At 24.6% G+C, this 16,971-nt stretch overlaps 2 protein-coding genes and 1 long non-coding RNA gene across 4 annotated transcripts; 2 read left to right on the top strand and 1 right to left on the bottom strand.

Annotated features, from left to right (window-relative positions):
* Positions 1-1,668: 1,668 nt before the first annotated feature.
* Positions 1,669-3,224, top strand: LOC122512579 (larval cuticle protein 65Ag1-like). Its single transcript, XM_043628489.1, has 2 exons — positions 1,669-1,711; positions 2,693-3,224. The coding sequence occupies exons 1-2, from the start codon at positions 1,703-1,705 to the stop codon at positions 3,176-3,178; spliced, it is 495 nt and encodes a 164-aa protein (XP_043484424.1). The 5' UTR covers positions 1,669-1,702; the 3' UTR covers positions 3,179-3,224.
* A 7,154-nt stretch (positions 3,225-10,378) lies between these two features.
* Positions 10,379-11,580, bottom strand: LOC122512569. Of its 2 annotated transcripts, XR_006302641.1 has the most exons (3): positions 11,404-11,580; positions 11,061-11,073; positions 10,379-10,529 (listed from the first exon to the last, which is right to left on the bottom strand). It is a non-coding gene; the product is annotated as an uncharacterized LOC122512569 (long non-coding RNA). The 2 variants fall into 2 exon arrangements; XR_006302640.1 differs by lacking the exon at positions 11,061-11,073.
* Positions 11,581-14,264: 2,684 nt separating this feature from the next.
* On the top strand, positions 14,265-15,615 carry LOC122512601 (larval cuticle protein 65Ag1-like). The gene is made up of 2 exons (XM_043628523.1): positions 14,265-14,307; positions 14,950-15,615. Exons 1-2 carry the CDS (start codon positions 14,299-14,301, stop codon positions 15,433-15,435), a joined length of 495 nt encoding a protein of 164 aa, XP_043484458.1. The 5' UTR covers positions 14,265-14,298; the 3' UTR covers positions 15,436-15,615.
* Positions 15,616-16,971: the final 1,356 nt, after the last annotated feature.

Genomic DNA, 16,971 nt, shown 5'->3' on the forward strand with positions numbered 1-16,971 from the left:
AATTTTTGAATTAATTGCAAATTTTCAGTTAAAAATAAATTTACTTACTAATTAATTAATTATTATTAATTCTTTTAAAAAAATTTAAATTTAAGTTATTTGCAAAATTTCAACTATCAACGTAAAAATTTAAATTGAAAAAAATGGTTGAATTAGTAGAGAATTGTATTTTAATTTTCTTTTTAATAATTAAATTTTGAAAGAGTTATACCTAAGATTTTTGATATTCGTAAATAAATTAAATTTAAAAATGCTTCAAATTTAATTTTTTTTTCTATATGTTTAAATTTTTCAAAGAATTTTATTTTAAATGTAATTAAAAAGTAGTTGTTTTACAAACTGGTAATTTAATTTTCGACAAATTTTCTCAAAATTAATAAAAATAATTGACTTATAGAAAAATTTAGAGAGTTAAAAGTTCTAGAAAATAATTAAAATTTGTAAAACCAGTAAGAATTTGAAAAAATAATTGAAATTAAAATTCTTCGAAGAATTCAATTATATTCCAATAAAAAGTTTCATAAAATTTTTCGAAAAATTCAATTTATTTAAAAATATTTTTTAATAAAGTTCTTAGTAAAAACTTATTTATTTTCATAAATATTAAAATTCTTTGCAGGAAATGAATTTGAGTACAATTTTAATGAAATTTTCTAAAGTAATTTAATTATTTATCAAAATTATTATTATAAATTCTTTCCAAAAAATTAAAATAAAATTATTAGCAAAATTTCAATTATTTTCAATTTATAAAGTTTATTTCAAATTTTCAAAAGTTTTTCATAAAATTAATTTGAAACAATTAAATTGTTTTAAATTTTAATAAAATTCCACTGCAAGAGTTAAATTATTCCAGATTCAAAATTAAAGTTAGAAAATTATAACATTTTTTTTATAACAAAAATTTCAGCTTTTAAAATCAAATTTCTTTTTGGAAGTATCAAAATGATACTAAAAGTGTATCAATTTGATATCAAACTGTGAGTCAAATAAAAAATTGATCTAAATTTTTGTATCAAATTAAAACACTTTATGTTTCAATTTGATACTTTCAAGAAAACTTTTTTTTTAAAAATGTAATATTATAGAAAAAGAACCACTTATGGAAAATAATACAATTTTTAAATTCTTCTTGCGAAAATATTTTCAATTCATATATCCAAATATTAAATATACAAAATACATATTTATATAGAAACATAAAACAAATTCAAATCAGATAAATATTAAATTTCAATTATGCAATTTTCCTTTTCGAATTCAAATCAAATAAAGACCTTTCCCTAACAGAGTATAACATTTAAAATTTCTTACCCAATTGCATCTTAATATTGTAAAATGTAAACGTGAATAATTAGTGGAAGACGATTTGACTATTTTATATGTAAAATTTCCAAATGTTTCGTGATTCCAAAAAAAAAAAAAAATGATAGAAAGAACTCTAATAAGAAAAAACTTGCAGGAAAAAGTTGTCATAGCATTATGTGAAATTTTATTAGGTAATATCAATACTTCATTTGAATATTGTCTCATTATTATATTTAAATATCAAATCTATTGACCAAATTGTGAAAAAAAAGAATTAATAATCAAAAGGGCATCCCAAAAGAAAAAAAATTGGTATATAAACCGAGGAACATCTTCAGCTAATCATCAGTTTCAGTTTCCTCCAATCGTGGAAAGCATCTTCTCTGAATTCACCATGAAACAGGTGAGAGTCTAAAAAATAATCATCTTTTTTCAAATTTTGCCAAGTTTTTACAACATTTGCTCTAAATTTCGAATTAGTTGAAAATCTTTACTAATTTAAATTAGTGGCTGACTTTTTGCTCTTAAATTGGTTAATTTGTCCAGTAAATAGTTATTTTCACTACTAATTTATTAGTAACATTTACTAATTCAAAATTTTTTAAGTTCAATGTTTATTAATTTAAATTTGTTACTGACTTTTTTGCTTTTGAATTACTTAGTAAATTTTCAACTTTTTCTCGAAATTAGTTAATTTTACTTATTAATAATAATTGTAAACTATTATTAATTATTATTATTACGATTATTATTATTATTACTATTATTATTATTACTATTATTATTATTATTATTATTATTATTATTATAAAAAAAAAATTAAAATCTAGAAAGATTCGAACGCAGGACGATAAATTACTCTAAAAGCGCCTTAACGCTCGTGACTAACGCGCATTGAAAAGAAATGATAAAAAAATTATAAAAACCACATTATAAACTCAACTTTCTTTTAATATTTTAATTCTTTCATAATTTTTCTATTCAAATTTATATTCAAATAAAATAAATTGTACTGTAATTATAAATTAATGTTAATTCATATTATTACTATAATTATTTTAGTAATTTCTACTAATTTATAAGTATTTAATAATTCCATATTTTTTAAATTAAATTTTACTGACTTAAATTAGTGACTGGCCTTTTGCTTTTAAATTAGTAAATTTTCATCATCTTCTCAAAATTGGTAAATTTTACTTATAAATATTAAGTTCTATTAATTTATTAGAAAACTTTACTAATTCAAAAGGGAAAATTCGGTTAGTAATTCAAATTAGTCGTTTTCGGCCGAAAGTGTTGCAAAGGCCGAAGTCTCGGCCGAAAACGAGGGAAAAGTTGTTTGGTGGAGTTTTAATGGTTTTAATGGCCGTTGTTTGCCTTGCAGTTCGTAGTGTTCGCAGCGCTCGTGGCCGTGGCCTGCGCAGGCCTCCTGCCCCACCACAGCCACCACCAGCACCAGCACCGCGCCGCAGCCTCGAGGCGAGTGGACAACTCGTACTTGGCGCCGGCCGCCGAGTCCCGAGTGGACAACTCGTACTTGGCGCCAGTCGCCGAGTCCCGGGTGGAAAGCGCCTACTTGGCGCCCGCCGAGAGCCGCGTCGCCCCAGCCGCCGTCGAGGCCGTGCTCGTCAGCGAGAGGCTGCACGAGAACAACGGACTCGAGGGCTACTCGTACAGCTACGAAATCTCCGACGGACAGAAGAAGGAGGAGACCGCCGAACTGATCAACCAGGGAACCGACGAGGAGGCCATCGCCGTCCGCGGCAGCTTCGAGTGGGTCGACCCGCAGACCAACCAGCACTTCAAGGTCAACTACGTCGCCGACGAGAACGGCTTCCGCGCCGAGGGCGACCACATCCCCAGGGCCTAACTCTCACCAATCTGTAACCAATCTGCAACCAAACGCCAAATGTCAATAAAACACCGCAAACTCTCCTCTTAAACCTGTATTTGTCTATTTTGCACTCAACCTTACCCATTTTTCCTTGTTTCTCAATTTTACCAAAGATAATTTACCTACATTTTGCAAGACTCCTGGTGGCATGTGGCCCAACTGGAAAATCCCATTAGTAAGAAAAGAACGAAGAAACGTCTATCCATTTCTCACTAGTGGGATTTTCTATTTAGTCAACATGCTATCAAGATGCTGCATCTAGGTAAATCTAGTAAAATTGTCATCAAAAGAATCTATGCAATTAGGAAGTTCAGTATAGCCTCTCTACTAAGTCTGTTAAATATTTTTATTTTCACGATTAGTTCAAGACCCTTTCGTACAATGTACTTAACTTAACAATTTTAATACTACACTAAAAAACTTTTTGTTTCAAAAATTAATAGAATTCATTTCAAACTTTAATATGATGCGCATTTGAAACAGGAAAAAACGATGTTTTTATGTTATTTAATCGTACGAAAGTATCAGCTTTTAACAAAGTAATACAAAAAATTAGTACCGTAAACTGGGGCTATTAGGAACAAAATTCTGTTTTTGGTTGGAGTTGATGCTATCGGCGCCGTTTATCGATAAATTGTGTTACTTGCTATTGAAAAATTGTTGCTGCGGTAACTGGCAACACTTTTCAATGAAATAATTGTGATTATTAAATATTTTGTGAACAACAGTAGCTTGTAAGTGACTTAATGTGTTTTAGTGCAGTTTCAAACGCGTAGAAAACATTTGATTGCTGATGTAAGTTGTTTCATTTTTAACATCTCAAAGTGATTGTTTTTTATTAATGGTATTTCTTATGGGAAACTTTATTGAGTTCACTAAGTAATAAATACGTTTATTTTGTATTTACAGTAAGATTTTAGAAACAAAAACCAAAATTCACAATAAACGGCGGGTGTATAAGGAACACAATTATTTATTCCGGATTGCTAAAGTGTGTTGTCAAAACGTAAGTTTTTCGTAATTTCTTTTGGTTTTAATCACCTAATTTCGTTTTTAGTGTTCAAAGATGGTTCGAAATTATAAAAGAGTGTTGGTACCGACAAGTCGCAAAAAACGACCAGTGATTCCATCATCGACCTCAACTGATGATACCAGCAACGTTTAAAACACACATTCGCTCTTTTAGTTTTGTTTTTACATTTCATAGCTAATATGTCAAAAATCAGCCGCTTTAAATTTTTGAATTATGTCAGCGAGGAGATGTAATGAATTTCCTAAATTATTAACCTCCTTACAAATTCTATTTATCAAAAAATTTTCGGGAATTTTCGTCATTCTGCGTTCTGTGGAAACCCAATTTAAACATTGGTACACACCTCTTAAAGTTCTGCAAGGAGCGTATAAAAATTTAATGAAACCAGCAAGTCAGAGCAGACAATTATTCCGTTTACAATTAACTATACATAATAATTTGAATATTCTTTCATTCATTCACATTTTCCTGTTCCTTACAGTCTGAAGTTGTCTTTTGTTTATACTTTTCTTTTTTGTTATCTTTAGATAGATTGTATTATTATTGCTACCAAAGATTACGCGCAGAACGTGATATTCAATTTATTATTATGTTATGCAAAATATGACTTTTTTGAAAATTTTGTTGAAAAGTGTAAAAGTAACTTAAGTAAAATTAATAAAAATATGGTTACCAACATTGTAGAGCATTAAAAAATGCTTCGATTGACCTATCTTTGAACTTAATTCGATCATAAATTTCGAAATTATTGGTATTTTAAAACCCAAAAATATTGTGGAAAATGATATTTTCTCAACTTTTTTTGTATGAAAACTTTCCTTTAACTATTAAACTATTATAACTATCTTGTAGGGTATTAAAAAATACATTGATTTATCCAAAATTTAATCACTTTTACCATATTTATAAAAATTCTTTTAATATTTAATTATAATCTACAATTTTAACTGAAATTAATTTTTAAATAAATTTTTATTAAAAAATTCTATTAGAATTCAAGTATTTAAATACAAACAAAAAAGAATTATTTAATAATTGAATGTTTCTTAAAATTCAATTCTAATAAAGAATTTTGTCAACGAATTTTTAAACAATTGAATTTTTTTTTACGAATTTTAATAAAATTTTTAAGAATAATTAAATTTTTCTAGAAATTCGATTCAAATTTTATTAAAAATCAATTGAAATTCTGCGATGACTTTTATTATTTTTTAAAACAATTAAATTCCTAAAAAGAATTTTATTATTTATACAAAACTAATCGAATCTCTGTAAACATTTTATTATTTATGAAAATATAATTAAATTTTTGCGTAAAATTTTATTAAAATGTTTTTAAAAATTGAATTCTTTTGGAAAATTTTATTTAAAATAGTATAGATATTGAAAATCATGGAATAAGAGCAAAAAAAATTTTTTTTTTTGAAAATAATTGAAATTTTGTCAAGAATTGTATTAAAATTTTTAAAAATAATTGAATTTCTACAATCAATTATTTTTGTCTTGGTAAAATTGCAATTATATTCAAAAATTTTTCTAAGTTTAATGATTTTCAATATATCTACTATTTTAAAAAAAAAATTCCTAAAAGAAATTTCTTCGCAATAATTCAATTATTTTCTTAAAGAATACATTTTTTTTAGCAATTCAATTATTTTTATAAATAATAAAAATCATCGGGGAAATGTCAATTATTTTTAATATATAAAATAATTTAAATCAAATTTCTCGAAAAATGTAAGTATTTTTAAAAATTTGTTTATAAAATTCTTTATAAGAATAATATTGCAGGTGTACAATTTTCTATATTTTTAGCAGAGGACAATTTTAAGTTTAAAGCAAGATAAAATTATGTATTAAAAAAAATTTTTTCAATATCAACAAACGTTGGATTGTATTAAAATTCACATTAAAAAATAAACAGAAACCGTCACGAAGTATTTATATAGTATCGTGTCATAATTATCTTATTTTTCCTATAATTTTCAAGTTTCATCGTCTTCGAGAGCAATATTTGAAAAATAGACAAAAAATAAATAAAAGAATTGAAATAAAATAATTTTCGTGTTTTTTTTATTTTAATTGCCATTAGCATTATTGCTGAGGTTTATTGTGAACAAGGTTTTTGGACGGTAATAATATTATTGCATCGTTAGAAAAAACTTTTGTCATTTTAATTAACAATAAATTTTTCTTTCTTAATATTATTTATTAAAATAATTCACAAACTTAATTGTCGAATCATAAATGAACGATATTTACAGTAAATTTGACCATATAAGTGACAAAATTTTAATTCACATTCAATTGTAAATGTAAATAGCATATGAATTTAATATTTTTTTTTCATTTTTTTTTTAAGTCAAATTTTGTCAATAAACAACTTATATTAATCAATATAATTATTTACATTTAAAAATCTAATTTAAATAAAATCACACGAAAGAATTTAATTATTTTCAAAAAATTCCATTAAATTCAATTTCAACAAGAATTTAAAATTCTCCAAAAATAATTCAATTATTCTCAAAATATTTGTAAAAAAATTCTATATAAAAATTCAATTACTTTCAATGCAATTTTTATATATAATTATATTCTTTAAAAAAATTGAAAGAATTCAATTAATTTTCAAAAAATAATAAAATTCTTGTGATGAATAATTCAATTATTTTGAATATATAACTTTAATTTTAATAAAATTCTTTAAAGAAATTCAATTATTTTCGTAATAACTTTAATTGAATTTCTCGTAAAAAATTTCATTATTTTAAATTTTTATATTATTTATTTTTATTTTAGTTTTATATTTCTTAAAATTTTTAATAAATTCTTCGAAACATTTCAATTATTTTTATAAACAGTAAAATTTTTCGCAATATTTCAATTTTAATTCAATTTTTTATATATAGTAGAATCCTTTGCAGAAATTCAATTCTTTTCAAAACAAATTTTCAACAGAATTCTATGGAAAGAATTTAATTTTTCAAATATTAACATAAAATTAATTTATTTTCAAAAATTTTAATAAATTCTTCGGAACAATATTCAATTTTATTATTTTTATAAATAATAAAATTCTTCGCAAGAATTCAATTATTTGCAAAATAAAATTAAAATAAAATTCTTCTTCATAAAATTCAATTGCTTTCAAAATATTCAATTAAAAATTATTAAGGAAACACCCATTAGTTTAAAAAAAATTCAAAGAAATTCTTCAAAAGAATTTAATTAAGATTTTTTGCAATTTGAATAAAATTCTTCGCGAGAATATCAGTTATTTTTCTAAGTAATAAAATTCTTTGAAAGAATTCTATTATTATCAAAATTTTTTTGATAAAATTCTATGCAACAATTTCGATGATTTTCAATACATTAAATTTTAAAATTGAAAATATTTGAAAAGAAAAATTATAAAAAAAAGTTACGAAACAAAAAAGCAAACAACTAACTTTGAAGTGCGAACAGATTACCGGAACATGTACTTTATTATTATTAATGTTATAATTATTTTTATTTTATAAGTAATTCAATGTTGTAATGACAAATAGAAATCATCAGAATTTTCCTCATTTTTTTTTTTTTTTTTTTCATTAAAAGTCTAAAATTTTGTTTTGTCAAATTGAAATTATGCAGATTTTTGTTCTTTACTTCTAAGGAAAATTAGAAAATTGTTCGACAACTGTGATAATAAATAAAAAAAAATTTATTTTTTATTTAAAAAAAAAAAAAAAAAAAAAATTAAAAAAAAAATAAAAATAAAAAAAATTTAAAAAAAAAATTTTTTTAAAAATAAAAAAAAAATTATTATTATTATTATTATTATTATTATTATTATTATTATTATTAAAAATAAAATTTATTTTTTTATTTTTTTATTTTTTATTTTTTTTTTATTTTTATTTTATTTTATTTATTTATTTTTTTTTTTTTATTTTTGTGAAATAGAAAATTTATTTATTTTGCATTATTTTTGTTTGTAAATTACAATTATTTTAACAAAATTATTATTTCCTTTTAGAAAAAAGAAGTAAAATATTTGCACAATTTCTGTTCTTATTTTTGGAACAGGATTTTTCACAGAAATTAAGACATTCAAAAATTTCAAATTTAAACTTTTTTTTTTTTTTTTTATTAAACTTCGACTTGGAGCAATCGTTATCATCATGTTTTCTATAATAAATTAAAGATGACCAAGTAATAAAATCCATTGTTTTCTATTATAAGAATATTGTTACTGTAACTACATCAAAATTATTTTCATCATTTTAATTCAATTATTATTTTCTAAAATTTAAAATTATTTTTGGTGAAATTTTTATTATTTATAAAAATAAATAATTGTTTGGATACAATTTTATTAAATTTCTTTTTTTTTTGAAATAATTAAATTCTTTTTGGGAAATTTTATTGAAAATAATTGAAATTAGAAAATTTTTTGAAAATAATTGCAAAGAATTTTTTTTTGCTCTTTATAAAAATAATTGAATTTTTTTTTCAAATTTTGAACATAGTTGAATTTTATAAAAAGAATGTTATTTATTTTTTTATATTTGAATTTCTGCAAATGTTTGTAATTTTTCCAAAATTGAATTTTTTTTTATAGTGCTTTCAACAAAACTTTAAATTAGAAAATTTTTAAATTCTATTATTTTTAAAATTGCTAATTTTATTTTTTAAAAAAGGCATGAATTTTAATGAAATATTACCAAAAGAATTTAATTATTTAAAAAAATTTTTTAATAAAATTGTAAGCAAACATTTAATTATTTTTGTAAATATTAATAATTTAACAGAAATTCAATTATTTATTATTATTTTATAAATTTCTTCTCAATAATTCAATTATTTTCTTAAATAATAAATTATTTTTGAAATTCCTTTAAAAAATTGTATTGGGACGCATGATTATTCCCCAAATGTTATTTTTCCGAAATGTCATTTTACCGAACTGCACTTTTGCGAATAGTCATTTTTGCGAAAAGCCATTTTTGCGAAATGTCATTTTTACGAATAGTCATTTTTGCGAAAAGCCATTTTCGCGAATTGTCATTTTTGCGAAAAATACAATAGTAAACTTGTAGGTATATATAGATTCACTATTGTATTTTTCGCAAAAATGACAATTCGCAAAAAAGACTTTTCGGAAAAGTGACAATTCGTAAAAATGGCGATTCGCAAAAGTGACAATTAGCATAAATGACATTTCTCAAAAATGAAATTTCGTAAAAATGATTTTTCGCAAAAATGACATTTCGTAAAAATGTCGATTCGCAAAAGTGACAATTCGTAAAAATGGCGATTCGTAAAAATGTCAATTCGCAAAAGTGACAATTCGTAAAAATGGCGATTCGCAAAAATGACAATTCGCAAAAATGAAAATTCGTAAAAATGATTTTTCGCAAAAATGACATTTCGTAAAAATGTCGATTCGCAAAAGTGACAATTCGTAAAAATGGCGATTCGTAAAAATGTCAATTCGCAAAAGTGACAATTCGTAAAAATGTCAATTCGCAAAAGTGACAATTCGTAAAAATGGCGATTCGCAAAAATGTCAATTCGTAAAAATGGCGATTCGCAAAAATGACAATTCGCAAAAATGAAAATTCGTAAAAATGATTTTTCGCAAAAATTACTATTCGCAAAAATGGCTTTTCGCAAAAATGACTATTCGTAAAAATGACATTTCGCAAAAATGGCTTTTCGCAAAAATGACTATTCGCAAAAGTGCAGTTCGGTAAAATGACATTTCGGAAAAATGACATTTGGGGAATAATCATACGTCCCAATTGTATTATTTATAAAAATAATTGAATTCATGTGGAATTTTTATTATTTATGAAAATAGTATTGATTGAAATTAGAAAAATTTTTCAAAATAATATTGAAATGATGATTTTTTTTTTATTAGTTTTGTTAATAGTTCTTGGATCTTTTGTGCGATCTTGTCATATTTTTGTGGCTCTGTATGGCTTTTATGACACTTAGCGAGTCACAAAAGATCATGAAATTATTTTCAGTTGAGTTTATGTTTAATAGATCATTTTTTTTTCGCAGCAGCAGTGCCTTTACTTGCCTTATTGCTGATTGTAACTGCAGTGACTAAAGGTTTAAGTTGAGCAAAAAGAAAAAGAAACACGTCATTTTTCAATTGTACATGTTTATTGAGGTTTTGACAAAAAAAATGGCTTTACAAATGTGTTATAAAATAAAACCAATTTATAACAATTCCATTAGGTGGTCATATCATTAAATTAAACAATAATTGTTCTCAACGTTTGCTTCATTTGATTCCTGGAATTAAATTTTAGAATAAGTTTTAAAAATATTTCTTAGATGTATGTGAAAACATGAAAAAAAATATAGAAACATTCAGATTTTGATTTTATATCAAACTTTAGAAAGAATGTCGTGGCTTTATTTATATCATTTATAGCGACACATGAAACAAAATTTAATATTTTTTCCTTGAAAACGACAGTTTAATTTTTTTAAGAGGAATACTTAAAAAAACAGTTACTTAACTACCCACGAATGAGGAGTAATCACTGAATGAAAATTAAATTTTAAAAACACTTTTTTTGTAGGTAAAATCAATTTTCTTAGCTTTTCTATATTTATGCGAAATAATAGTCTCAATAAAACGAATAATGTGAGAAGAAAGTTTTAAATTATATTTGGAAACCTTTTTTGCTTATCTTATGTTACACTTACAATTATCATTTCTCTTTTTTTCAAAAAGAGAAGGAACAAAATAAAATTTCATGAGAAATATTTTTGGAAAATAATCCAAATAATGATAGTCCATTTCAATTAGGTACTTACTTCGAATATTTTACTTAGTTTTTGAAAAAGAAAAAAATAATATAAAATCTTTAAATCAAATGCTAAATTTTTGAGTTATAATTTAGAAAGTTAATATAATTAAGTAAAACATGTGATAGAGTTTATTCTAAAAAAAAAATTAAATTCATATGCTATTTACATTTACAATTGAATGTGAATTAAAATTTTGTCAATTATATGGTCAAATTTACTGTAAATATTGTTCACTTATGATTCGACAATTAAGTTTGTGAATTATTTTAATAAATAATATTAAGAAAGAAAAATTTATTGTTAATTAAAATGACAAAAGTTTTTTCTAACGTTGCAATAATATTATTACCTCTAGCCAAGAATCGGATTCACAATAAACCTCAGCAATAATGCTAATGGCAATTAAAATAAAAAAAACACGAAAATTATTCATTTTTATTTTGAACCAAGTTTCAATAATTCTTGCACAATGAAAAAGTTTGGAAAATTTCTTCTCTAAATATACCACTGAGTTTTATGTCCTACTTTAATATATAACTGTAAAATGTAAAATGAAAATGTCATTAAAGTTATGTTTCGATTCTTTTATTTATTTTTTTGCCTGCTTTTCAAATATTGCTCTCGAAGACGATAAAAGTTGAAAATTATAGGAAAAATAAGATAATTATGACACGATAATATATAAATAACTACTTCGTGACAGTTTCTGTTTATTTTTTAATGTGAATTTTAATACAATCCAACGTTTGTTGATATTGAAAACAAATTTTTTTAATACATAATTTTATCTTGCTTTAAACTTAAAATTGTCCTCTGCTAAAAATATAGAAAATTGTACACCTGCAATATTCGTAATCGGCGACTCTGAAAATACCCAAGTATTCAGTTTCAAGTCAATCTATGATCAATTTTTTATTTCGTTGTCCGCCATATTAGATCCGCTATTTTGAATTTTGGAAAACTAATGTACCAAAGTTCATAAAAATCCATTAAAAAATTTTTCAACAGTGAACAGCCAAGGGCTTAATTTGTTAATAACTTTCGAAATTTTGCAGAACTCTTGTTCTTTTGGTAGAGAACTGTAGAACTCTTTATTCTCTTTCAGAATATGAGGACAAAACTCTTTTTTGCATAGATAATAGTGCTATGCAAAGTTAACACTAAGTTTTTTCATTGTCGCTTTTTTTGTTATCTATCATCAGAACTATTTAAATAATAATCGTTATAGAACTCTAGAACTATTGCTAAAGTGCCCAGAACTTTTGTTAAAATTTTGATTTTTTTTAAAAAGTAGTGCCAACTTTACATGACTGAGTGCTTGAACTCATTCAATTGTTATTCAAAAACAAATTCATTTCAAACCTTAAAGTCTTGTAGTTCTGTAGTTTTTAGGTTTTGAAAAAATTCTTATTAGGGTTTTTTTATCAAACACTATTGGGGGTTCACAAAACTCTGATCAGAACTTTTAAATAAATAATTAATAAAAAAAAATTTTTATTTCGTTAATCTGCGAACACTATTTGAGCACTAAATTATAGGCTATTGATAAATATTTTGTCGTTGTTTTCGACGCGTCTGTCGCAATGGTGCGGTTAGCGGATTACTCACTCAATTGAATAATTTTTTTTTTTTTAAATAAATAATTAATCAACAAATTTTTTATTTTGTTAATCTTTGAGCACTAATTGAGCACTAAATAATGGTATAATTTAAATTCATTTTTATAAAAGTGGTTCGGCCAGCTTCACAGACCTGAAAATCATTGAACTTAGAAAAATTTTTGAATATAATTGCAATTTTACCAAGACAAATGATTGATTGAAGAAATTCAATTATTTTTAAAAATTTTAATACAATTCTTGACAAAATTTCAATTATTTTCAAAAAAAAATTTTTGCTCTTATTCCATGATTTTCAATATCTACTATTTTAAATAAAATTTTCCAAAAGAATTCAATTTTTAAAATAATTTTAATAAAATTCTACGCAAAAATTTAATTATTTTCATAAATAATAAAATGTTAACAGAGATTCGATTATTTTTGTATAAATAATAAAATTCTTTTTAGGAATTTAATTATTTTAAAAAATAATAAAAGTCATCGCAGACTTTCAATTATTTTTAATAAAATTTTAATCGAATTTCTAGAAAAATTTAATTATTTTTAAAAATTTTATTAAAATTCGTAAAAAAAATTCTTTATTAGAATTGAATTTTAAGAAACATTCAATTATTAAATAATTTTTTTTTTTTTTGTATTTAAATATTTGAATTCTAATAGAATTTTTTCATAAAAATTTATTTAAAAATGAATTTCAGTTAAAATTGTACATTATAATTAAATATTAAAAGAATTTTTATAAATATGGTAAAAGTGATTAAATTTTGGATAAATCAATGTATTTTTTAATACCCTACAAGATAGTTATAATAGTTTAATAGTTAAAGGAAAGTTTTCATACAAAAAAAGTTGAGAAAATATCATTTTCCACAATATTTTTGGGTTTTAAAATACCAATAATTTCAAAATTTATGATCGAATTAAGTTCAAAGATAGGTCAATCGAAGCATTTTTTAATGCTCTACAATGTTGGTAATATTAAATAATAATAATAATAATAGTAATAATAATAATAATAGTAATAATAATAATAATAATAATAATAATAATAATAATAATAATAATAATAATAATAATAATAATAATAATAATAATAATAATAATAATAATAATAATATGATAAAGAAACACATAAGTCTTTTTATGTTTTATACCTTCCTATTGATCGAATTTCTGTTTTATCAAATTACACATTCGAAAGGGAATCTTCTTTTCAATTTAATAAAAATAATAATAATAGTAATAGAAATAATAATAACGATTAGCGATAGTATTAATTATAATTATAATAGTAGAAATAATGACTATAATAGTAATAGTGGTAATAATGATAATTTTTATGATAAAAAGAATTATAAAGTCCCGCATATAATCCGAATAGGGCTTTCAAAATTAAAATAAACAGTTGCGATATTTATGTAGTAATCAAAATGTGCTGTTCACGTAATACGAATATGTCTCACATTATTATTTAAATATCGAATTTATTGACCAAATTGTGAAAAAAATTAATAATCAAAAGGGCATCCCAAAAAAAGTGGTATATAAGCCGAGGAACATCTTCAGCTAATCATCAGTTTCAGTTTCCTCCAATCGTGGAAAACATCTTCTCTCATTTCACCATGAAACAGGTGAGAGTCCTAACAAAATATTCATATTTCGTCATTTTCTATCTAAATATTCAATTTTCTCAAAATTTTACACATTATTGATGTTGAGTATTAATGTTTCTTTTCTTTTTTTACTTTTAAAGACTCTTTTTAACACAAAAGGTACGATTCACGAAATTTTCGCAATCACTGCAAAAAGAAGTAGCTTAAAATACACTGTAGTCATTTTTAAGATATTTAAAACATCTTATTTTTGGATCCTTCAACTTAAAGATCAATGCATTTTAAGATGTTTTTGATAACTTTTTCGAAACAAGTTAAAAGTGACTGCAGTAGTGTTTTAAAATTAGATGCCTTCTTTGTACAGTGTTTGCAAAACTTTTAGTGTAGCAAAGGCAGTTTTAGTGAGATTCGCAACACTTTCGAGTAGAAATTCAAAACAGTAGTATTTTTTGCATGAAACTAAAAAAAGTGGGTTATTATTTGTGGCGAAGGCGGACTTTCGGGGAAGTCCCGTCCATTGGGAGTTGGCCCCCAGTGGCGGGGACTTTGAAAGGAAGACCGCTTCGTTCTGCGTCGTTTTCGGCCGAAAGTGGCCGAAAACGAGGGAAAAGTTGTTTGGTGGAGTTTTAGTGGTTTTAATGGCCGTTGTTTGCCTTGCAGTTCGTAGTGTTGGCAGCGCTCGTGGCCGTGGCCTGCGCAGGCCTCCTGCCCCACCACAGCCACCACCAGCACCAGCACCGCGCCGCAGCCTCGAGGCGAGTGGACAACTCGTACTTGGCGCCGGCCGCCGAGTCCCGAGTGGACAACTCGTACTTGGCGCCAGTCGCCGAGTCCCGGGTGGAAAGCGCCTACTTGGCGCCCGCCGAGAGCCGCGTCGCCCCAGCCGCCGTCGAGGCCGTGCTCGTCAGCGAGAGGCTGCACGAGAACAACGGACTCGAGGGCTACTCGTACAGCTACGAAATCTCCGACGGACAGAAGAAGGAGGAGACCGCCGAACTGATCAACCAGGGAACCGACGAGGAGGCCATCGCCGTCCGCGGCAGCTTCGAGTGGGTCGACCCGCAGACCAACCAGCACTTCAAGGTCAACTACGTCGCCGACGAGAACGGCTTCCGCGCCGAGGGCGACCACATCCCCAGGGCCTAACTCTCACCAATCTGTAACCAATCTGCAACCAATCTGCAACCAAACGCCAAATGTCAATAAAACACCGCAAACTCTCCTCTTAAACCTATTTTGTTTCTGTTCGCCCTCTTCTTTTCTATTCCTCTTCATCCACTAACCAACTTTGACCATTTTACTCATTCTGCCTTCAATTTTGAGGTTAATTATCATTCCCAGCTTTTTAGGCCTAGAGAATGAAAAATTAGTTAGTTCTAATTCAAAACCTTCCAATTTTTTATTTCTCATAATAATTTCTTTTTAAAGAACTATCAAAAAATTATTACTTACCTTTAAGTTGTTTAATGAATAATTTTACTTATATATATTTCAAATTTAATTTTAAAAGAGTTGCGTTTACAATTTTCATAAATAGATGAAAACTTTAAAAGAAATTAGTTTGAAATTTGTTAAAGTTTCAATTTAGAATGCATTTAATTAGAAATTTTAAAGAACTTACATTTTTGAAACATTTTAATAACAGGGTTGCCACAGGTAAGGGAAATCAGGGAATTCAGGGAAAAGTCAGGGAAAATTGAATGGGTCAGGCAAGTCAGGGATTTTTATTAAAATACTGCGGAAAAAAATAATTGTGCACGATTCATAATTAGTTTTTTTTTATTTTTCAATATTACATTTAATTAATTATTAAAAATCATGGGTTTATAGAAAAATTTTAGTTAAAAACACTAAAAAAAAAAAAATTGTATTTTAGAGAAGTTACAAATGTTTGCAAAAATTCAATTTTGTTCAAAAATTAAAAAAAATTCCAGTCAAAATTTCAATTATCTTTAAAAATAATAAAATCCTTCTCCAAAATCCAATAAATTTTTATAAATAATAAACATTTCACAGAAATTCAACTATTTAGAAATTTTTTTATAAATTTTTTTGCAATAATTAAATTATTTTCATAAATAATAAAATTTTTTACGTAGATTCAATTATTTTCATGAATAATAAAACTAATCATAGAATTACAATTATTTTTAATACAATTTTAATTGAATTCCTCGAAAAATGTAATTATTCTTGAAAATTTTATTAAAATTCATCGAAAAAATTCGATAATTAAAAAATTTGTTGATAAAATTCTTTATGAGAATTCAATTTTGAAAAAAATTCATTTATTCAATAATTTTTTCATTTTTGTATTTTAATAATTGAATTCTCATAGAATTTTCTAATAAAAATTGTTTTAAAAATGAATTTCAGATAAAAAATTTTAAATAATTGATAATTGTTTATCTATTTTTTTCGAAGAATTTTAATAAAATTTTTTTAATTAATTCCATTTTTCGAAGAATTTACTTAAAATTTTATTAAAAATAATTGAAATCCTGTGAAGAATTTTTTTATTTAGGAAAATAATTGAAGTCTCTTGAGAAATTTTATTAAAATAGTAGATTTTAAAAATATTTGAATTTCAGCAAAGAAATTCATTATTTGTGAAATGTGATTGAATTCTTGCAAAAAAAAGTTTGAAAATAATTACATTTTTCGAGGAATTAATTTAAAATT

The sequence above is a fragment of the Leptopilina heterotoma genome, unplaced genomic scaffold, assembly GCF_015476425.1.
Source record: "Leptopilina heterotoma isolate Lh14 unplaced genomic scaffold, ASM1547642v1 Lhet_123, whole genome shotgun sequence".
NCBI classification, from domain to species: Eukaryota; Metazoa; Arthropoda; class Insecta; order Hymenoptera; family Figitidae; genus Leptopilina; species Leptopilina heterotoma.